Consider the following 23,766-nt stretch of genomic DNA (forward strand, 5'->3'; position numbering starts at 1 on the left):
GAGCTGGAAACTTATCTTTAGAGTTATGGACTTAGGCATCAAGTATGGAGGATATTCATTCTATGATTATCACCGGCCTTTCCCTGCGAGGGCGGCAGCGGCGCTGCTTCAGTTCCAGCATGTTACAAACTGGGCTTCGTTGGATATGGAGTTGTTCAGCCACCACTTCGCGGGGCTTAAGGCTCCGATTTGTTCTTTTTGCCAGTCTATATATCATTCCATCAACTGGTGCCCCAATGTCGGCTCTTCTCCCTCTCAGAGTAAGGCTTCATCGTCCAGTGCAATCTTGCATCAGAGATCGGCACAGATAACCGACAAGTTAAGTCGCCCTATTGTTTCCTTAGGGAGAAGTCAAATATGTAACAATTATAATTTGGCAGTGTGTAACTACAACAAGGGCAGAGCTCTGCACGTGTGCTCTATATGTTTTAGGGCGCACCCCAAATCAGCTCTTCAAACCAGCATGACTAGCCAACATTAATGTTGATTTTCTAGAATCACTTCTCCTTTTTCATCATGACCCTTGTTTCGTAAAAAATATTTGATTTCAGGCTTTCATCATCATTAAGTTGTGTTGTGTTTGGCTAGGGTCCAATATTTCTTAATATTAGACAATCCCATTAGAGAATCTGTATTTTCCTCTCAAGAAGTGAAAGCTCTTCTCAGGGGAATACAAAATGCGACCTGGCTAACTCTCCTAGCAGGCAACCTGTTTCTAGCAATTTGTTCATAAATCTCTCTATAGACAAAGCACCTTTTGACCATCAACCTAGTCGTGTAATCAAGGCAGCTAAGTATCTTAGTTTCCATGGCCTCCTCCATCCTGGTGAATTCACCAGAGTTGCTGCCAGCGACAAAGTTTTGTCAAAAGGTCAGCTTGTCTGGTGCGAGGATCATTTTGTTTTGTTCATTCCTATTTCTAAAACCTTCCAGGTTGGTCCTCCAGTCGAGGTCAGATATTTTCGTTCATTTAATGATTGGTGTCCGGTCCATGTATTGCAAGATTTATTGTTTCTTTTAAGCGATGCTTCAGACGCCAGTCCTTTGCTTCCATTTGCTGGGCATGCCTTAATGTCGTCCCAGTTCATAAGTCACATACGCTCTATTGTGGTTGGTCTGGGCATCAACCTCATGGTCATTAATTTCAAATTGGCGCTGCCTCAGCCGCTTCAAAACATGGCGTTCCTAGGCATATTATTAGGAAGCTGGGTAATTGGGGATTGTCTTGTTTCGCCCATTATGTCCGTAAGCCATTTATTGATATGTCTCATGCTTTTGTAAACTGGCTTTACAATTATCAATAAATAGAATTTACCCTACTTTGGTTTGGCTCTTTGCCCCCTTATAGGTTTTACCCTCGACAATGGTTTGGTCACACCGTCAGCCATCCTAGTTAAGTACATGTATTTAGGGGTCATCATTGACATACTGCCGAAGCCATGACCACAAATAGTTAAGGCTGATTTATCAGCCTGTGTTTGTGGGAGGGACGGAGACTCACCATAAAATACGGCCCGCTGCTTCTCATCTCCGTCGCAGGTCTCTGGTCTGTGACCCACCCTCCCTCCCCTTTATTCTCACATTTCACCTTAGGGTATGCCCCCTTATAGGTTTTACCCTCGACGATGGTTTGGGCACACCGTCAACCATCCTAGTTAAGTACATGTATTTAGGGGTCATCATTGGCATACTGCCGTAGCCATGACCACAAATATATATCTATATTTTTTTATGTGAAAAGTGCTGTTCTTACTCACTGGCTGCTCCATGGTGTTAGGCTATGTTCACACGGGTTAATGTCTGCACGGAAAGTCTCAGTGGAGACTTAGCGCTGGCAGAACATGGCGCTAGGATCGCTCGGACATGTCTACGCTTTCTGGGGACACTGGAATTTGAATTTCTGCTCCAGATGTGAACAGGATCACAATGAAATCAATAGGACTCCTGCAGGAAATTCCATCATGTGAACATAGCCATAGAATGGAGTGGCAGTGCTTGAATAGGACGGCAGTGCGCATGCTCTACCATGAGGTTGTGGCTGTGTGCAAGCCATTGCCCTCTCTGGATCACATGATCACACTAGCATTGTGAGGCTTTTTATCAAACACTCCATGTTCCACCATATAAAGCAAGAGCTTTGGGCCAGCAGACTGTAATGGGCACCAATATTCACAGAACATGGTTACACGCACAGGTCTCAGGCCTCGTTCACATCTGGGATCGGAGGTCCATACGCAGATTCTGTAAAATGACGGGAGTTGGACAAAAAAAAAAAATGACTGCAGGCTTCTCTATTCATCTCCTGCATGGACACCAGGTGGAAACCTGATGAACCCCATCCAAAGTCAATGGGACCTGTTGGGACCAATTGGAAGCCCTTTGTGTCTGCTGTGAAAGGGACCTTTAAGCTCTGTTGTTTGTCTCAGGAACGGACTCCGGAGCTCCTAAACAGATGAAAAAAATCTATAGAAATTAAAGAAAAACACAAAACTCACCAAGACTAGTGAAGGGCTTTGAGTCTGTGTGGATGATATCTACAAATATGGCGTCCGTCTTGTCTAGTCTAACAACAATGTCCGTCCCTTCAAAGTACGGGTTTGCCGGGTCCAAACCTTTTTGTGGGAAAAAAAAAGACCTGATGTTAGAAGGAGCGAAAGGAAGAACACAAACACAACAACGAGCAGAAAACCTGCGCGGACTCATTCCTGTGATCATAGACGGCAGTGTTTGGGATTACATCTTGTGCGCTTGTCGTGATATAAAATATCTTACATTTCTATCAAAAAGGTCTTGTGTGTAATGTTAGTGCCCAGAAGTGTAATATTAGTGCCCAAGGGGGCAGATGTAGGAGGTGAAACCCCTTAGTGCCCAAACCATTTCTCCATTTTTGTATATGGTATTATATGGTATTTTTTTTATGTATATGGTATTATTGGTAATATTGGTCAGTACAGTATGATGGTAATATGTATAGTGATATGATTCCTACTTGTATACTGGTCTTATTGGTAATATTGGCCTCAGTATACAGGATTTGGTCAGTAACATTATGATGGAAATATGTATGGTAATAATATTCCTCCTTGTATGCTGGTATTATTGGTAAGATTGGTCTCGGTATACAAGATTTGATCAGTAACAGTATGATAGTAGTATCTATGGTGATAATATTCTTCCTTGTACACTGTTTTTTGCCAGTAATAATATGATAGTAATATTTCCTCCTTATATACCAGTTTAATTAAATTGGGGGTGGTCCCTGGGGCATACTCATGGGGCAATCCTTGAGCTTAGTAAGGGCCTCACAATTTATTCTTCTGCCCCCAAATTTTTTTCTTCTGCAACTGTTTGCCACAGTTAAATGGGCACTGTCACAAACTTTTTTTTTTTATATGTTGTAATACTTATGTACTACAACATATCTCTAATATAGTTTAATAATAAAAAAAAAAATTAAAATAGTTTATTTTACATGTTTACATGTTAAAAACGGCCACTAGGGGTCTCCCTCATAGAGGCCGGCTGCAGCCTGGCGTGACGTCACGCCTGAATTCGGACCGATGCCGGCCGGGCAATCGGTCCAAATTCATTCAGGCTGTGCTCGCTCCCTGCTTGTCAATCAGACAGGCGGGAGTGAGCACTGAGAATACAGAGGAGTGCATTGGCTCGCACGCCGGCTCCGCCTCCCTGCATACACACGCCGCCGCTGAAGTCCTGCACTTTACTCTACGGGTATGTCTTTTTTGGGGTGGGGGGAGCGCAGTGGGGACCGGGTTGCGGGGTTCGGGGGAACGGGTTGCGGGGTGCGGGTTACGCGGCCGTAACTCAGATACTGTTTTCACCACAGGGTGCATCCAGCTGTTTCACCACTACAACTCCCAGCATGCACTCACAACCAATAGATGTCAGGGCAAGCTGGGAGTTGTAGTGGTGAAACAGCTGGAGGGCCCCTGTATAGTGAACTAAGGGCGGAAGTGTCGGCCCCAGCAGGCATCAGTGACATTGTGCCTGCTGGGGAAGTCTGCCTGGTAGTGAGCACACTACCAGGCAGACAAAATGGCATTTCTAAGTTAATAAAAAAAAATTAAAGGCAGAAAAGTGGTTAGGGATAGATGGGCAACCATAAAACAGAGCAGGAAGCAGACAGCTGCATACATTGTATAGTGGCCAAATTGACCCCACCCTCTAATAATAAGGAGATGCCCCTGCTGACCCCACCCTCTAAGGATAAAGAGATGCCCCTGCTGACCCCACCCTCTAAGGATAAAGAGATGCCCCTGCTGACCCCACCCTCTAAGGATAACGAGATAACTCTGCTGACCCTGCCCTCTAAGTATAAAGAGATAACTCTGCTGACCCTGCCCTCTAAGTATAATAAGATGACTCTGCTGACCCCACTCTCTAAGGATAAAGAGATGACTCTGCTGACCCTGCCCTCTAAGGATAAAGAGATGACTGTTGCCTCCACCCTCTAATATTCTACTCACCGGTGATCCGACCAATTAATTTATGAGACTTCCCTGCAAATCCAACAATATGAGCTCCGAGACTGTGTCCAATGAGATGAACCTTTATGGCAGAATAATTAAATGTCTCCTGTATAATAATAAAAGAAAATTATCAGCATAGGAGACAGAGACCCTGCATCCCAACAAGAATGAGAGCACCCCCCTATATCCCACAAGAAGCAGAGCACCCCCCTACATCCCACCAAGAATCAGAGCGCCCCCTACATTCCACCAAGAATCAGAGCGCCCCCTACATCCCACCAAGAATCAGAGTGCCCCACTACATCCCACCAAGAAAACCGATTTCCCCCTAAACCACACCAAGAATCAGAGAGCCCCCTAAATCACACCAACAATCAGAGTGCCCCCCTACACCACACCAGAAAACAGATTTCCCCCTAAACCACACCAAGAATCAGAGAGCACCCTAAATCACACCAACAATCAGAGTGCCCCACTACATCCCACCAAGAAAACAGAGCTCCCCTACATCTCACCAAGAATCAGAGCGCCCCCCCACATCCCACCAAGAATCAGAGAGCCCCCCTACGTCACACAAAGAATCAGAGCGCCTCCCCTACATCCCATCAAGAATCAGAGCGCCCCCCTACATCCCACCAAGAATCAGAGAGCCCCCCTACATCACACCAAGAATCAGAGCACCCCCTACACGACGAATCAGAGTGCCCCTACATCACACCAAGAATCACAGAGCCCCCCCACACCCCACCAAGAATCAGAGCGCCCCCTAAATCACACCAAGAATCAGAGCACCACCTATCTCGCCAGGAATCAGAGCGCCCCACTACATCCCACCAAGAAAACAGAGCTCCCCTACATCCCACCAAGAATCAGAGCGCTCCCTACACCACACGCCCTACATCTCACCAAGAATCAGAGCGCCCCCCTACATCCCACCAAGAATCAGAGTGCCCCCCTACATCCTACCAAGAATCAGAGTGCCCCCCCCTACATCCCACCAAGAATCAGAGCGCCCCCCCCTACATCCCACCAAGAATCAGAGCGCCCCCCTACATCCCACCAAGAATCAGAGCACCCCCTACACGATGAATCAAAGTGCCCCTACACCACACCAAGAATTAGAGCCCCCCACACCGCACCAAGAATCAGAGTGCCCCCTAAATCACACCAACAATCAGAGTGCCCCACTACATCCCACCAAGAAAACAGAGCTCCCCTACATCCCACCAAGAATCAGAGCACTTCCTACACCACACCCCCTACATCTCACCAAGAATCAGAGTGCCCCTCCTACATCCCACCAAGAATCAGAGCGCCCACCTACATCCGACCAAATATCAGAGAGCTCCCCTACATCACACAAAGAATCAGAGCGCCCCCCTACATCCCACCAAGAATCAGAGCGCCCCCCTACATCCCACCAAGAATCAGAGCGCCCCCTACATCCCACCAAGAATCAGAGCGCCCCCTACATCCCACCAAGAATCAGCGCCCCCCTACATCCCACCAAGAATCAGAGCCCCCCTACATCACACCAAGAATCAGAGAGCCCCCCTACATCACACCAAGAATCAGAGCACCCCCTACACGACGAATCAGAGTGCCCCTACACTACATGAAGAATCAGAGAGCCACCCTACATCCCACCAAGAATCAGAGCTCCCCTACACCACACCAAGAATCAGACCGCCCCTACACCACACCAAGAATCAGAGCAGCCCCCTACATCCCACCAAGAATCTGAGAGCCCCCTACATCCCACCAAGAATTAGAGCGCTCCCTACACCACAGCAAGAATCAGAGCGCCTCCCCTACATCCCACCAAGAATCAGAGCACCCCCTACACAACACCAAGAATTAGAGCGCTCCCTACACCACACCAAGAATCAGAGCACCCCCCTATCTCACACCAAGAATCAGTGTCCCCTACATACCACCAAGAATCAGAGCACCCCCTACATCCCACCAAGAATCAGAGTGCCCCCTACACCACACCAAGAATCAGTGCCCCCTACACCACACCAAGAATTAGTGCCCCCTACGCCACACCAAGAATCAGAGCACCCCCCTACACCACACCAAGAATCAGAGCGCCCCCCTACACCACACCAATAATCAGAGCACCCCCCTACATCCCACCAAGAATCTGAGTGCCTCCCCTACATCCCACCAAGAACCAAGAATCAGAGTGCCTCCCCTACATCCCACCAAGAATCAGAGCGCCCCCCTACATCTCACCAAGAATCAGAGCGCGCTTCTACATACCACCAAGAATCAGAGCGCCCCCCTACATCCCACCAAGAATCAGAGCACCCCCTACACCACACCAAGAATTACTCTACCCCATACCAAAAATCAGAGCGCCCTTTCCCCAAACCAAGAATCAGTGCGCCCCTTACCCCACTTCAAGAATCACAGTGCCCCCTACCCCACACCAAGAACCAGAGCACCCCCTACTGCACACCAAAAGTCAGAGCGCCTCCCACCCCACACCAAAAATCAGAGTGTCCCTTACCCCACACCAAGAATCATGTAAGGGCAACATGGACATCAGAATGTAAGGGCAACATGGATATTGGCTCAAGCACAGAAGGTGAGGAACCATCGACTCCTATGTCTAATATATGCAAGACTGCAGCCAAGGACAAATAAGAGATCTTATTGATTTTTTTGACTGGGTGCCAAAAATAATAGATGGCGGAGGGGCAGTAGACATCGCATATCTAGATTTTAGTAAGGCTTTTCACACTGTCCCACATAGAAGACTTATCAATAAACTACAGTCATTTTGCTTGGACTCCAATATTGTTGAGTGGATTAGGCAGTGGCTGAGTAACAGACAACAGAGGGTTGTAGTCAATGGAGAATATTCAGAGCGCGGTCTTGTCACCAGTGGGGACCTAAGGGATCTGTACTGGGACCAATATTGTTTAATATCTTCCTTAGCGATATTACAGAAGGTCTCGATGGTAAGGTATGTCTTTTTGCTGATGACACAAAGATATGTAACAGGGTTGATGTTCCTGGAGGAATCCGCCAAATGGAAAAGGATTTAGGCAAACTAGAAGAATGGTCAGAACTCTGGCAACTGAAATTTAATGTGGATAAGTGCAAGATAATGCACCTGGGTCGTAAAAACCCTCAGGCAGAATATAGATTATTTGACACAGCCCTGACCTCAGTATCTGAGGAGAGGGATTTAGGAGGAATTATTTCAGAAGACTTAAAGGTAGGAAGACAATGTAATAGAGCAGCAGGAAATGCTAGCAGAATGCTTGGATGTATAGGGAGAGGTATAACAGTAGAAAGAGAGAAGTGCTCATGGGTGTATTAGGGAGAGGTATTAGCAGTAGAGGGAAGTGCTCATGCCGCTGTACAGAACACTGGTGAGACCTCAATTGGAGTATTGTGAGCAGTACTGGAGGCCGTATCTCCAGAAGGATATAGATACTCTAGAGAGAGTTCAAAGAAGAGCTACCAAACTAGTACATGGATTGCAGGATAAAACTTACCAGGAAAGGTTAAAGGACCTTAACATGTATAGATTGGAAGAAAGAAGAGAGAGAGAGGGGATATGATAGACACTTTTAAATACATAAAGGGAATCAACACGATAAAGGAGGAGAGGAGATTTAAAAGAAGAAAAACTACCACAAGAGGACACCGTTTTAAATTAGAGGGGCAAAGGTTTAAAAGTAATATCAGGAATTATTACTTTACTGAGAGAGTAGTGGATGCATGGAATAGCCTTCCTGCAGAAGTGGTCGCTGCAAATACAGTGAAGGAGTTTAAACATGCATGGGTAAGCATAAGGCTATCCTTCATATAAGATCGGGATAAGCATAAGGCTATCCTTCATATAAGATAGGGCCAGGGACTATTCATAGTATTCAGATTATTGGGCAGACTAGATGGGCCATATGGTTCTTATCTGCCGACACATTCTATGTTTCTATGTTTCTAAGATAAAGTAAAATCTAAAAGGAAGCAGCTGTTGCTGGGTGGTTCAATCATAAGAAGTGTGGAGCTTAAGGAAAATGGTTTTGTCAGATGTCTCCTGGGTGCTACTGCTAGAAGAGATAGAAGACATATTCTTAATATTGTTAAGCAAGCAAAGCAGGAAGGGGACGTGGATGTTCTTGTCCATCTAGGGACAAATGACTTGGCTTGCAATGAAGTTTCAGAGGTGAAGGCATCTTTTATCACACTTGGTAATGATGTACAGGATTTTGCATCCACTGTTTCATTTTCTGAAGTTCTGCCTGTGCATAACGTTCAGAATGATAGGCAGAGGCGCATTAAGGAGTTCAACTTAGGCTTAGTAAATGGTGTCAAGAGCAAGGATTTGGCCTTGTGTCTCATGATAGCTCTACTTGGAATAGAGAGGAACTGTACAAAAAAGATGGTTTGCATCTTTCTCTCAAAGGAACGAATGTAATCTGTGAACAATTCCAAGATTTGAAACTAGGAAGGGGTGGGGGGGGGGGTGCAAAAGAGTGAAAATCCATGAGTCCAATTGCACCCAGAAACAATGCCAGAACATGTCAGTAGCACAGAGGTTAAGAAGTGACAAGCTCAGAGTCCTGTCTGCAAATGCCCACTGTTTAGGTAATAAAATCAATGAACTTGGAATCTGAGAACGTAGATTTAGTGGCTGTTACTGAGACATAGTTTAAGGATAGCAATGACTGGGATATAACCATACCAGGGTACTCTTTATACAGAAGAGACAGAGAAGGCAAGAAAGGAGGAGGAGTGGCCCTATATGTGAAAGATAGCATAAAATCTAACCTAATACAAGTTAGTGAGGCAACCATAGAGTCAGTTTGGGTTACGTTGCAGTTTGGTAATCAGACAGTAACTCGTGTAGGTGTGATATACAGACCGCCTGGCCAAGTTAAAGAAGTAGATGATCTACTAGTTGAAGAAATGGCTAAAATGACAATGAAAGGAGAAGTTATCATTATGGGAGACTTCAATCTTACGGATATAAACTGGAAAACCAAAACAGCAAGTTCTGCCAGGAGTACAGATATTCTAAATTCCCTACTGGGATTATCTCTACAAGTGGTTGAGGAGCCAACCTGGAGGGAGGCCATTTTGGATTTGGTATTCACAAATTGGGATTTGGTATGTGATATTACTGTAGGCAAAAGCTTGGACTCTAGTGATCACCAATCAGTGTGGATTAATATAAGAACAGTGAAGGAGTCACACAAGACAAAAAGAAAAGTTCTAGATTTAAGAAAAATAGACTTTTCAAAAATGAGATTAGTCATAAATGAGTCCCTATCAGACTGGAACGGATTACATGAAGTCCAGGAGAAATGGAATTACTTAAAAGACACATTATTGAAGGCAACAGAAAACTGCATTAGACTTGTCAGTAAAAGCAGAAAAAGGAAGAGACCACTGTGGTACTCAGCAGAAGTGGCCAAAATCATAAAAAACTAAAAAATAGCATTTAGTAATTATAAAACAACCCAGAGCAATGAAGATAGGGAAATCTACAAGACTATGGAGAAAGAGGCCAAGCAAGTTATAAGAACTTCTAAAGCGCAGGCAGAAGAAAAACTAGCTCAGTCTGTGAAAAAAGGGATCAGAAATTCATCAGATATATAAATGAAAAAGGAAATTAAAACGAGGAATAACTAAATTAAAAACAAAGGAAGGACGGTATATAGAAGAGAATAAAGGGCTAGCCGACTGCCTTAATGATGACTTCTGTTCAGTTTTTACAGAAGAAAAAGAAGGAAAAGGACCTCCATTAGGGAGGAAGACTTATGAATTTTTGATGCAGGTGTCTTTACAGGGGAAGAGGTTCTACGTTTGCTGTCTAAAGTGAAGACAAATAAGTCACAGGGGCCTGATGGGATACATCCAAAATTATTAAAAGAGCTTAGTGGTGAGCTAGCAAAAGCATTAACAGATTTAATTAAACAATCACTGGTAACAGGAGCCGTCCTGGAAGATTGGAAATGAGCAAATGTTGTGCCCATTTACAAGAAAGGTAGAAGGGAGGAATAAAGCAACTATAGGCCAGTAAGTCTGACATCAATAGTGGCAAAATTAATGGAAACTCTACTAAGGATAGGATTGTGGAACATCTAAAATCCCATGGATTGCAAGATGAAAAACAACATGGGTTTACTTCAGGGGGATCATGTCAAACAAATATTATTGATTTTTTTGACTGAGTGACTAAAATAATAGATGGTGGAGGGGCAGTAGATATCGCATATCTAGATTTTATTAAGGATTTGACACTGTCCCATATGGACTCCCATATTGTTGAGTGGATTAGGCAGTGGCTGAGTAACAGACAACAGAGGGTTGTAGTCAATGGAGAATATTCAGAGCGAGGTCTTGTTTCCAGTGGGGACCTCAGAGATCTGTACTGGGGCCAATTTTGTTTTATTTCTTTATTTGTGATACTGCAAAAGGTCTCAATGGTTTTGGTCTTTTTGCTGATGACACAAAGATATGTTTCAGGGTTTATGTTCCTGGAGGGATCCGCCAAATGAAAAAAGATTTAGGAAAACTAGAAGAATGGTCAGAACTCTGGCAACTGAAATTTAATGTGGATAAGTGCAAGATAATGCACCTGGGGCGTAAAAACCCTCGGGCAGAATATAGAATATTTGACACAGCCCTGACCTCAGTATCTGAGGAGAGGGATTTAGGAGTAATTATTTCAGAAGACTTAAAGGTAGGAAGACAATGTAATAGAGCAGCAGGAAACGCTAGCAGAATGCTTGGATGTATAGGGAGAGGTATAAGCAGTCTAAAGAGAGAAGTGCTCATGGGTGTATAGGGAGAGGTATAATCAGTAGAAAGAGAGAAGTGCTCATGCCACTTTACAGAACACTGGTGAGACCTCACTTGGAGTATTGTGCGCAGTACTGGAGGCCGTATCTCCAGAAGGATAAAGAGTTCAGAGAAGATACTAAACTAGTACATGGATTGCAGGATAAAACTTACCAGGAAAGGTTAAAGGACCTTAACATGTATAGAAGAAAGAAGAGACAGAGGGATATGATAGAGACTTTTATATACATAAAGGGAATCAACACGGTAAAGGAGGAGAGGAGATTTAACCTGTTAAGGACCCCGGGCATACCTGTACGCCCTGAGTCCGCTCCCGATCTATAACGCAGGGCCTCCCGGCCCGGGCCCGGTTGTTAGAGGCCGGGACCCATGGCTAATAGCGCGTGGCATTGATCGAGCTGCCGCGCCATACTAACCCTTTAGACGCGGCATTCGAAGTTGAACGCTGCGTCAAAAATGAAAGTGAAAGTATGCCGGTTAGCTCAGGGAGCTATTCGGAATAGCCGCGGTGAAATCGCGGCATCCCGAACAGCTTACAGGACAGCTGGAGGGTCCCTACCTGCCTCCTTGCTGTCCGATCGCCGAATGACTGCTCCGTGCCTGAGATCCAGACATGAGCAGTCAAGCAGCAGAATCATCGATCACTGGTTTCTTATGAGAGACCAGTGATCAATGTGAAGATCAGTGTGTGCAGTGTTATAGGTCCCTATGGGATAACAATGATCAGTATAAGATCAGTGTGTGCAGTGTTATAGGTCCCTATGGGAGCTATAACACTGCAAAAAAAAAGTGAATAAAAAAAAAGTGAATAAAGATCATTTAACCCCTCCCCTATTAAAAGTTTGAATCACCCCCCTTTTCCCATAAAAAAAAAAACCACAGTGTAAATAAAAATAAACATAAACATATGTGGTATCGCTGCGTGTGGAAATTATAAAAATATATCATTAATTAAACCACACGGTCAATGGCGTGTGCGCAAAAAAATTCCAAACTACAAAATAGGGCATTTTTGGTCATATCAATACAAAAATGGTACCGCTAAAAACTTCAGATCACGGCGCAAAAAATGAGCCCTCATACCGCCCCATACACGGAAAAATAAAAAAGTTATAGGGGTCAGAAGATGACAATTTTAAACGTATAAATTTTCCTGCATGTAGTTATGATTTTTTCCAGACGTACGACAAAATCCAACCTATATAAGTAGGGGATCATTTTAATTGTATGGACCTACAGAATAAAGATAAGGTGTCATTTTTACCGAAATATGCACTGCGTAGAAACGGAAGCCCCCAAATTTACAAAACGGCATTTTTTTTTCAATTTTTTCTCACATTGATTTTTTTTTCCATTTCGCTGTAGATTTTTGGGTAAAATGACTAACATCCTTACAAAGTAGAATTGGTGGCGCAAAAAATAAGCTGTCATATGGATTTTTAGGTGAAAGATTGAAAGAGTTACGATTTTTTAAAGGTAAGGAGGAAAAAACGAAAATGCAAAAAATGGAAAAACCCTGGGTCCTCAAGGGGTTAAATGAAGAAAAACTACCACAAGAGGACATAGTGTTATATAGAGGACATAGTGTTATATAGAAGACATAGTTTTAAATGAGAGGGGAAAAGGTTTCTGCAGTAATATGAGGAAGTATTACATTACTGAGATAGTAGTGGATGCATGGAATAGCCTTCCTGCAGAAGTGGTCGCTGCAAATATAGTGAAGTAGTTTAAGCATGTATGGGATAAGCATAAGGCTATCCTTCATATTAGACAGAGATAGGCATAAGGCTATCCTTCATATAAGATAGGGATAGGCATATGGTTATGCTTCATATAAGATAGGGATAGGTATAAGGCTATCCTTCATATAAGATAGGGATAGGTATAAGGCTATCCTTCATATAAGACAGAGATAAACATAAGGCTATCCTTCATATAAGACAGAGATAAACATAAGGCTATCCTTCATATTAGACAGAGATAGGCATAAGGCTATCCTTCATATTAGATAGAGATAGGCATAAGGCTATCCTTCATATTAGATAGAGATAGGCATAAGGCTATCCTTCATATAAGATAGGGATAGGCATAAGGCTATCCTTCATATAAGACAGAGCTAAACATAAGGCTATCCTTCATATAAGATAGAGATAGGCATAAGGCTATCCTTCATATTAGATAGAGATAGGCATAAGCCTATCCTTCATATAAGACAGATATAAACATAAGGCTATCCTTCATATAAGAGAGAGAGAAGCATAAGGTTATCCTTCATATAAGATGGGGCCAGGGACTATGGATAGGATTCAGATTATTGGGTGACTAGATGGGCCAAATGGTTCTTATCTGCCAACACATTCTATGTTTCAAACCAGAGCGCCTCCTACCCCACACCAAAAATCAGAGCATCCCCCCATCCCACACCAAAAATCAGAGCGCCCCCTACCCCACACCAAAAATCAGAGCGCCTCCCATCCCACACCAAAAATCAGAGCGCCCCCTACCCCACACCAAAAATCAGAGTGCCCCCAGCCTCACACCAATAATCAGACCCCTTCCTCCCGCTCCTCTGTCTCCTGCTGCGGTCCTTATTCCATTCCTCCAGACCTTCCTTCCCAAACACTCACCACCATCTCACAGATAAGAATCCAGCCGGAGCAGGCGAGAGCAGGATTAAAGGGGTACAGGTGCCAGAAAGTTATATAGATTTGTAAATTACTTCTATTGAAAAATCTTAATCATTCCAGTACTTATCAGCTGCTGTATGCTCCAGAGGAAGTTATTTTTCTTTTTGAATTTCCTTTCTGTCTGACCACAGTGTTCTCTGCTGACACCTCTGTCCATTTTAGGAACTGTCTGGAGCAGGAGAGGTTTGCTATGGGGATTTGCTCCTGCTCTAGACAAGTTTCTGACATGGACAGAGGTGTCAGCAGAGAGCGCTGTGGACAACACAAAAAAGAAATTCAAAAAGCAAAGAATTTCCTCTGTAGTATACAGCTGCTAAGAAGTACTGGAAGGATAAACATTTTTTTTAATAGAAGTAATTTAAAAAATCTGCTTAACTTTCTTGCACCAGTTGATTTTAAAAAAAAGTTTTTCCAGTGGAGTACCCCTTTAAAGGGGTACTCTGCCCCTAGACATATTATCCCATATCCAAAGGATAGAGTATAAGATGTCAGATCGCCGCGGTCCCGCTGCTGGGGACCCCCGGGATCCCCACTGCGGCACCCCACTCTCATTACAGCACAGAGCGAGTTCGCTCTGTGCGTAACGACGGGCGATACGGGGGACGGAGCAGCGTGACGTCATGGCTCCGCCCCTCATGAAATCACGGCCCGTCCCCTTAATGCAAGTCTATGGGAGGGGGCGTGACGACCACCACGCCCCCTCCCATAGATTTGTATTGAAAGGGGCGGGCCGTGATGTCACAAGGGGCGAAGCCGTGATGTAACAATGCTCCGGCCCCTGTACTGCCTTTCATTACGTGCAGAGCGATCTCGCTCTGTGCAGTAATGATAGCGCGGTGCCGCAGCAGCGATCCCCAGGCTCCCCAGCAGCGGCACCGCGGCGATCTGACATCTTATCCCCTATCCTTTGTATAGGGGATAAGATGTCTAGGGGCGGAGTACCCCTTTAAGAAAACAGTCCCACCAGGACTATAATCTGATCCTCAAAAATCTGTCCAAGATCTTTAAAAAAAAAAAACACCACCTTTTTACACAAATTATCAAACCCAACCCACATGACCACATCCGCATAAAATGTAAGTGTCCGATAACGGGGAATATTTTCTGGGCGTCACTCACCTCTAGCATCTGCAGGAATCGGGCGATCTGTCTCCCTACATAACGCACGTGGTTCGATGCTTGGGCATAAAAGGAAAAGGCTCCGCTGCTCCAGTCCAGGGCGACACAGTTCACATCTTCAACCTCAAATATTTTCTGCAAGATACAGACGAGAACTGTGAGGGAGGAACTGATGCTGGGGTCACATGATGAGGGCGGGGACATCCGGAAACTGTCATGTGATGGCATGCGCACATAGTTGTGCTCGGACAGGGCCCCATTAAAGGGGTACTCCGGTGGAAAACACTTTTTTTTAAATCAACTGGTGACAGAAAGTTAAACAGATTTGTAAATTACTTCTATTAAAACATTTTTTTTTATCCTTCCAGTACTTATTAGCAGCTGTATACTACAGAGGAAATTCTTTGCTTTTTGAATTTCTTTTTTTGTCTTGTCCACCGTGCTCTCTGCTGACACCTCTGTCCGTATCAGGAACTGTGCAGAGCAGCATAGGTTTGCAATGGGGATTTTCTCCTGCTCTGGACAGTTCCTGATACGGGCATCAGGTGTCAGCAGAGAGCACTGTGGACAAGGCAAAAAAAGAAATTCAAAAAGAATAGAATTTCCTCTGTAGCATACAGCTGCTAAAAAGTACTGGAAGGATAACGATTTATTTTAATAGAAGTCATTTACAAATCTGTTTAAACTTTCTGGCACCAGTTGATTTAAAAAATAAAAATAAAAAAATTTCCACAGGAGCACCCCTTTAATTTCAATGGCCTGAGTCTAGTCAGCTACATTTGGGTTATTTTCAGAGTGCTGCCATGCTTCTCAGTCTTGAAAATGACCCGAACATTAGTCACTACCTGACTACACTCAGGCCATGGAAATTAAAGGGGTACTCCACTTCCCCAGCGTCCGGAACATTTAGATCTGAAAGCTGGGTGCGGGGGTCATGACGTCATGGCCATGCCCCCCTCAATGTAAGCCTATGGGAGGGAGCGTGACGGTCGTCACGCTCCCTCCCATAGGCTTACATTGAGGGGGCGTGGCATCACGAGGGGCGTGGTCGTGACGTCACGACCCCCACAGCTCACACCCAGCGTTCAGAACTAGATGTTCCGGACCCTGGGGCAGTGGAGTACCTCTTTAATATGATTGAGATGATTATGGGTGATGGAAGTAGAGTTCTGTTGTCCCTGTTATACAATATTTATGGGATTTGGCGTTTTCGGACCTGGCACATATTTATGATCCAGGGCTCCTGACCGCTCTGGGTATATCCATGAACTATAAAAATCGTCCTTTTCTCAAAGTCAAATCTGGAGGAAGAGAAGCTGGAGACGTCGGTGGGGAAGATCTCCTGGAGAAACAAAAATGTCAAGATAAAACTTACATCATACAGAGAAGGGAGGACGATGTGGATAACTGGGGTCACATGATTCAGTTAAAGGGGTACTCCGGTGGAAAACATTATTATTTTTTTTTTTTTAAATCAACTGGTGCCTGAAAGTTAAAAAGATTTGTAAATTACTTCTATTTAAAAATGTTAATCCTTTCAGTACTGATCAGCTTCTGTATGCTCCACAGGAAGTTGTGTAGTTCTTTTGTGTCTGACCACAGTGCTCTCTGCTGACACCTCTGTCAGTGTCAGGAACTGTCCAGAGCAGGAGAAGTTTGCTATGGGGATTTGCTCCTACTCTGGACAGTTCCTGACATGAACAGAGGTGTCAGCAGAGAGCACTGTGGTCAGACAGAAAATAACTACACAACTTCCTGTGGAGTATACAGCAGCTAATAAGTACTGGAATGATTAAGATTTTTAAATTGAAGTAATTTACAAATCTGTTTAACTTTCTGGCACCAGTTGATTTAAAAAAATAAAAATACAATTCCACCAGAGAACCCCTTTAACCACCAGATTTACCCCCGGCTGCCCAGCCTGTTATAGCAGATCTTCCACTAGAGGGGGCATTACCTGTCATCACTTTCATGCTGTCTGAATTAGGAGTCATTGGGGCGGTCCCTGGCAGAGCCTTGATTAATTAATAAAAAGTTATTAGGATGGGCCCTGGTGGCTTCTTCCTTCTCAATCGGCATTTATTTATATATCTCTCCATATACCCAAATGGGGAGGTTTATTAATCAAGGCTCTGCCAGGGACCGCCCCAATGACTCCTAATTCAGGCAGCATGAAAGTAAAGACATGCTCTGCACCCTTCCTCCCTTTCCCCACCTATTGGGTCCCAACCAATAATAATGCCGCCCTTTGGTGCCACACACAGTAAAGTGGGATGGTGACAAAGGGTTAGTCAGTTAAGGAGGAGTAGGTAGGTCCCCCACATTAGGTAGATCGGTTGCTTCAGGGGATAGGGGGATAAGATGTCTTATCGCGGGGGGTCCACCGCTGGGGACCCACGTGATCTCCCTGCTGCACCCTAAACACAAAAGAACCCAGGTAAGTCTGGGACCAAAAATCTATATATTCACAATAACCCTGAGACACTAGGTCCAGAGCAATAAGGTCCCATTAAAGGGGTACTCCGCTGCTCAGTGTTTGGACCAAACTGTTCCGAACGCTGGAGCCGGCGCTGGGAGCTCGTGACATCATAGCCCTGCCCCCTCATGACGTCACACCCCGCCCCCTCAATGTAAGTCTATGGGCGGGGGCGTGACACCCATCACGCCCCCTCCCATAGACGTGCGCTGAGGGGGCGGGGCTATGACATCACAAGCTCCCGGCTCCGGCTCCAGAATTTGGTACAGTTTGTTCCTAACACTGAGCAGCGGAGTACCCCTTTAAGAGGCTGACTACCATATAATTTTGCTTTTAATGAAATTACGTAAACTAAAGCCTGTGGAATTAGTGACTGTTAAAATTGGGGTCACTATATCCTATATATGTATATCACTATGAATAATTTATATGACCAGGAGGTTATAACACCATAGAGAGTTTGCAATATATCTCTTATTAAACTATTAGCTGGTGGGGCCTATAGGCTCTTCCACTTTATTAATAGGTATAGATGAATGGTGTCCTCAGACTATTACCACCCACTACTGGTGGGGCCTATGGGCTCTTCCACTTTATTAATAGGTATAGAAGAGTGGTGCCTACAGGCTGTTACCACCCACTACTGGTGGGGCCTATGGGCTCTTCCACTTTATTAATAGGTATAGAAGAGTGGTGCCTACAGGCTGTTACCACCAACTACTGGTGGGGCCTACCGGCTCTTCCACTTTATTAATAGGTATAGATGAGTGGTACCTACAGGCTATTGCCACCCACTACTGGTGGGGCCTACCGGCTCTTCCACTTTATTAATAGGTATAGATGAGTGGTGCCCTCAGGATGTTACCACTCACTACTGGTGGGGCCTACCGGCTCTTCCACTTTATTAATAGGTATAGATGATTGGTGTGTACAGGCTATTGCCACCCACTACTGGTGGGGCCTACCGGCTCTTCCACTTTATTAATAGGTATAGATGAGTGGTGCCCTCAGGATGTTACCACTCACTACTGGTGGGGCCTACCGGCTCTTCCACTTTATTAATAGGTATAGATGATTGGTGCGTACAGGCTATTGCCACCCACTACTGGTGGGGCCTACCGGCTCTTTCACTTTATTAATAGGTATAGATGAGTGGTACCTACAGGCTATTGCCACCCACTACTGGTGGGGCCTACCAGCCCTTCCACTTTATTAATAGGTATAGATGATTGGTGCGTACAGGCTATTGCCACTCGCAGAGAGTAGTAACAAAGAGTGTCTCTTGCTCTGGACCCATCCTGTCTCGCAGTACACGAACAACCCACTGATATGAATGGACACTATGTAATACTTAATCTCCCTTGTGGTGGCGCTGCAGAGAAAAAGAACACCTACTGGTTCCCCCACTGATTAGATCGGATTTCTGGGGGTCTCAGCAGGAGGACACTTTGTGATCAGACTTTTTTTTTTTTTTTTTTATAAATTAAGTAAGAGATCCCCTTTATTTACAAATAGTTAATGGGGTACTCCGGCGTTCTGAACAATGGAGGCCATGTTTGTGGTGTCACGGCCACGTCCCCTTGTGATGTCACACCATGCCCCCTCCATTCATGTCTATGGAAGGGAGCGTGTCGGTCGACACGCCCCATCCCATAGACATGAACGGAGTTGGCGTTGCATAATGTCACAAGGGGGCATGGCCGTGCGCTGCTAGGCGACCCCCCCCTTGATCTCCTACAGCACCCGGTGTTTTAAACAAACACCAGGTTCCTCAGGGAGTGGTCATGATGTCATGGGCACGCCCATGACATCACAACCACTCCCTGAGGAACCTGGTGCTTGTTTAAAATGCTGGTTGCTGTAGGAGATCACGGGGGGGCCCTAGCAGCGGGACCCCCGCGATCAGACATCTTATCTCCTATCCTTTGGATAGGGGATAGGATGTCTAGCGGCGGAGTACTCCTTTAAAGGGTCTTCCAGGATTTATTTTCTTCAGCCTTTGAGGCCAAGTTATAATACAGTGTAATATTCTTCTACTACCTCCAGGTGCTGATTTGTCCCGTTTTCATGCATAGGACCAACCCCTGGAAGTCACGGACCTTCCCCAGCATTCTATGTGGACAGAGACAATATGTCAATATGTCTTAAGTCACATGGTCTCCAGGGGACGTGGCTATGCTGCACTACACCATAGCTGCACCATAGCCACGCCCCCTGGAGACCATGTGACTCATGACATATTGTCTCTGGTTGTATGAAATGCTGGGAAAGGTCCGAGACTTGCTCTACAGCACCTCCGGGTGTGGGTCCTTTGCATGAAAACAGGACAAAGCTACGTCCGTAGGTCATAGAACCATATTACACAGTATTATAACTTGGCCTCATGGCTCAAAGACTGAAGAAAAAACATCCTGGAATACCCCTTTAAATGAAAACCACTCGATAGATGGCGCTAAGGTCATCCATAATGTCACTGGCTGTCTCCATTATACAAGAGTCAGAAATAGAGGCGAGTGTACCTGGTACTGGTCCTGGTGACAGCGGGTGTAGAGGAACCAACGCAGTGAAATAGGGATAGGCATTGCCGGGAAGGGTCTCTCGGGAGATTGACTGAATGGATAAGAATCTGAGTAACACTCATCCTCACTATAACACATCCACCACCCTGCCGGAGAAAAAGGACATGCTTAGGATATTGGGAGAAGTTGGTGCCCACTTGATTCCCCCAATACAAACCTTCTATAGAATTTATTATCAGACATAAAAAAACAACCAATACAGTCATATAAAAAGTATAGAACGGACCTGTCACAGCCCCCAGGAAAGAGAGGATCAGTGCGCAGCTCAGCAGCATCTGCAGGGACAATAATAACAGTTCTCATCAGTCCTAGGACCGTAATAGGGTTATAACACATCAGTCAGGACCATCACAGACCGGCCACATCTCCACTCACCTTGGTGTTCGATGTCTTAGCTCCTCCGGGCGTCACCTGTTATAAGGGCTGAGAAGATGCAAGAGACAAGTCAAAATCTTTGTAGAAATGTCAATTATCTCCTGGCAGGTCCAAGTTTAAATTACATAAGGGCGAGGCCAATGTTGACAGATGATGGTCTGAACACACCCAGGCGTGGCAGGCTGCCTCGCGCAGGTAAAGGAGGCTGGTGGAGCAGGATCTGATGCAGATGGTTCCTCTCTGCTATCCATTTTAATGTCAACCAAATCAATGTTTATAAAAGCAAATAAAATCATAGGGGGCATGAAAGGGGGCACCAAAATAATTCTACCACTAGTCAGACCACACATGGAATACTGTGTACAGTACTGGGCAGACAAACTACACATGGCATACTGTGTACAGTACCGGGCAGACCACACATGGAATACTGTGTACAGTACTGATCAGACCGCACATGGAAAACTGTGTACAGTACTGGGCAGACTACACCTGGAATACCGTGCACAGTACTGGTCAGGCCACACATGGAATACTGTGTGCAGTATTAGTCAAATTGCACATGGAATACTGTGTACAGTACTGGTCAGACCACACATAGAATACTGTGTACAGTACTGGTCAGGCCACACATGGAATACTGTGTACAGTACTGGGCAGACCATACATGGAATACTGTGTACAATACTGGTCAGACCACACATAGAATACTGTGTACAGTACTGGTCAGACCACACATAGAATACTGTGTACAGTACTGGTCAGGCCACACATGGAATACTGTGTACAGTACTGGGCAGACCACACATGGAATACTGTGTACAGTACTGGTCAGACCGCACATGGAATACTGTGTACAGTACTGGGCAGACCACACATGGAATACTGTGTACAGTACTGGGCAGAACTCACATGGAATACTGTGTACTGTACTGTTCAGACCACACATGGAATACTGTGTACAGTACTTGTCAGACCACACATGGAATACTGTGTACAGTACTGGTCAGACCACACATGGAATACTGTGTACAGTACTGGTCAGACCACACATAGAATACTGTGTACAGTACTTGTCAGACCACACATGGAATACTGTGTACAATACTGGTCAGACCACACCTGGAATACTGTGTACAGTACTGGTCAGATCACACCTGGAATACTGTGTACAATACTGGTCAGACCACACATGGAAAACTGTGTACAGTACTGGTCAGACCACACCTGGAATACTGTGTACAGTACTGGTCAGACCACACATGGAATACTGTGTACAGTACTGGTCAGACCACATATGGAATACTGTGTATTCCTGGAGCTGGAGAGGGTTCAAAGACAGGCAACAAGAGTAATAAGGGGGATGAGAGGATAAGATGGCTAGGGACAGTACAGAGCTCTTTAGTACAGACCTATTTATTCCCAGAACTGTATCTACATCTAGAGAAAAGAAGGCTACATCATCATCACAGGTTCTTTAGTGTAAGAGCAAAGAGGCTATGGAGAATATTATCCAGAACATTTGAGTACACAGCAGGCTATTCTTCTGCAGTCAATAAATCTGCAGCACTCGCTATTCTTTCTCTGTCTGCTCCTCTGCTTGTGACATTGCTCAGCACAAGGCAGCATGCTGTGACCACATTCTTCCCTAAATGTCCCCTTAAAGAGATATATAGATAGCTGAACATGACAGGGAGAAAGTGATGTAGCTGTAAGGGCTGGTCCCAGGTGATGACATTACTCAGGGGGTTGGGCTCAGAGACAAGATCCAGAAACACCTCCTGAGAAAGCAGAGAATGATTGGAGAGAGGGAGGAGCCGGAAGCTGCTGAGACAACACCCAACTGACAATGAGAGGACTACACAACTTCCTGTCAGGGATAGTTTAGGTAAAAGTATTCCAAAGTAGATTATTAAAAATGTATATCTTGGGGTGATAATCTTATTTAAATACATTTTTTTTTAAATACTGGAATACCCCTTTAACAAGTTAAAAATGCACAGTCATAACTGTGAAGAGCAGACACGATCTCAATGATTTTGGATTACAATAATGCCGGACCTGTATAAGAGTTGCTGGATCAGCATTTTTTGTTGGGCTTCCATGATTAATAGACCGTTTCGTGCACTCCAGCATTTTTACATGTTAATACACGGTGCATTGAGATTTAATTAATTGAAACTGAATTCTATAATATACATAGGCAAGGTCAGTGTGCAACTTCCTGGTCTTCATATTGTACATATGGAATACGCCGGTACTACTAATAAACTGGAGGGGGTACTTCCTAAAACTTAAGGTGTTTAGTTTGCAGAATATAACAATTTTATTGTAAAGTTGTTAAAGGGGTACTCCGGCCCTAAGACATCTTATCCCCTATCCAAAGGATAGGGGATAAGATGTCTGACCATGGGGGTCCCACCGCTGGGGACCCCCGCAATCTTGCATTCAGCACCCACCTCTTTGAGCTGCACGTCGTGCTGCCAGCTGACAAAATGCTGCGTGCCGACCACGGGACCGGAGTATCGGGATGTCACGATACTCCAGCCCTGTGGTTGGTACCCGGCAGTTTGAGAGCTGGCAGTGCGGCGTGCAGCTCAAAGAGGTGAATGCCGAATGCAAGACTGCGGGGGTCCCCCGTGGTCAGACATCTTATCCCCTATTCTCTGGATAGGGGATAAGATGTCTTGGGGCTGGAGTACCCCTTTAGGATTTCTCTGCAGTTACGGTTATTTATTATTATTATTTTTTTAATATGAATCATTGTTCTACGACCAGCTCAGCGGCACTGTGATGGGAGGTCCATGTGACCTCTGTACGCCATCTTGTTCCTCCAAGCCAAAGTGTTACATCTGGGTGAAATCCTGATAAATATTCAACCTGCTACAAACAAGTCAGTTTCCTGTTCCAGTCTACTAAAATAGCAAGAAAAAGTGTTCCATAGTGTAAAACTGCGTGTGCCACTCAAATCGCTTCATGTGAATGGGCGCTTACCAAGGCCGGTTGTGCGGACCCCCAGCAGAACAAGGGTGGGTGATCTCACTCAATAGAAGACACCATAAAACCAATGACCTCCAGGAGAGAGTGAGGCGCTGAGAGACCACAGATGCCAGGTAGATATGAACAGAGTTTATTCCCAACATGCAACGCGTTTCACGCGTTGCATGTTGGGAATAAACTCTGTTCACATTTACCTGGCTTCTGTGGCCTCT

The 23,766-nt window shown here is 45.0% G+C and overlaps 1 protein-coding gene across 3 annotated transcripts in view; it reads right to left on the minus strand.

The window, feature by feature from the left end:
* The window catches only part of LOC130282071 (inactive pancreatic lipase-related protein 1-like), a 72,096-nt gene that overhangs the window by 23,504 nt on the left and 24,826 nt on the right, over window positions 1–23,766 (minus strand). For all 3 annotated transcript variants that reach the window (XM_056529932.1, XM_056529931.1, XM_056529933.1), the window contains exons 2-8: window positions 20,555–20,602; window positions 20,406–20,454; window positions 20,120–20,265; window positions 16,341–16,466; window positions 15,125–15,259; window positions 4,488–4,596; window positions 2,496–2,612 (exon numbers count right to left, since the gene is read on the minus strand). In XM_056529932.1, the coding sequence (XP_056385907.1) occupies window positions 2,496–2,612; window positions 4,488–4,596; window positions 15,125–15,259; window positions 16,341–16,466; window positions 20,120–20,265; window positions 20,406–20,454 (682 nt within the window). In that variant the 5' untranslated portion in view covers window positions 20,555–20,602. The remainder of the gene's footprint in view (window positions 1–2,495; window positions 2,613–4,487; window positions 4,597–15,124; window positions 15,260–16,340; window positions 16,467–20,119; window positions 20,266–20,405; window positions 20,455–20,554; window positions 20,603–23,766) is intronic.

This window comes from Hyla sarda, chromosome 7, assembly GCF_029499605.1.
Source record: "Hyla sarda isolate aHylSar1 chromosome 7, aHylSar1.hap1, whole genome shotgun sequence".
NCBI classification, from domain to species: Eukaryota; Metazoa; Chordata; class Amphibia; order Anura; family Hylidae; genus Hyla; species Hyla sarda.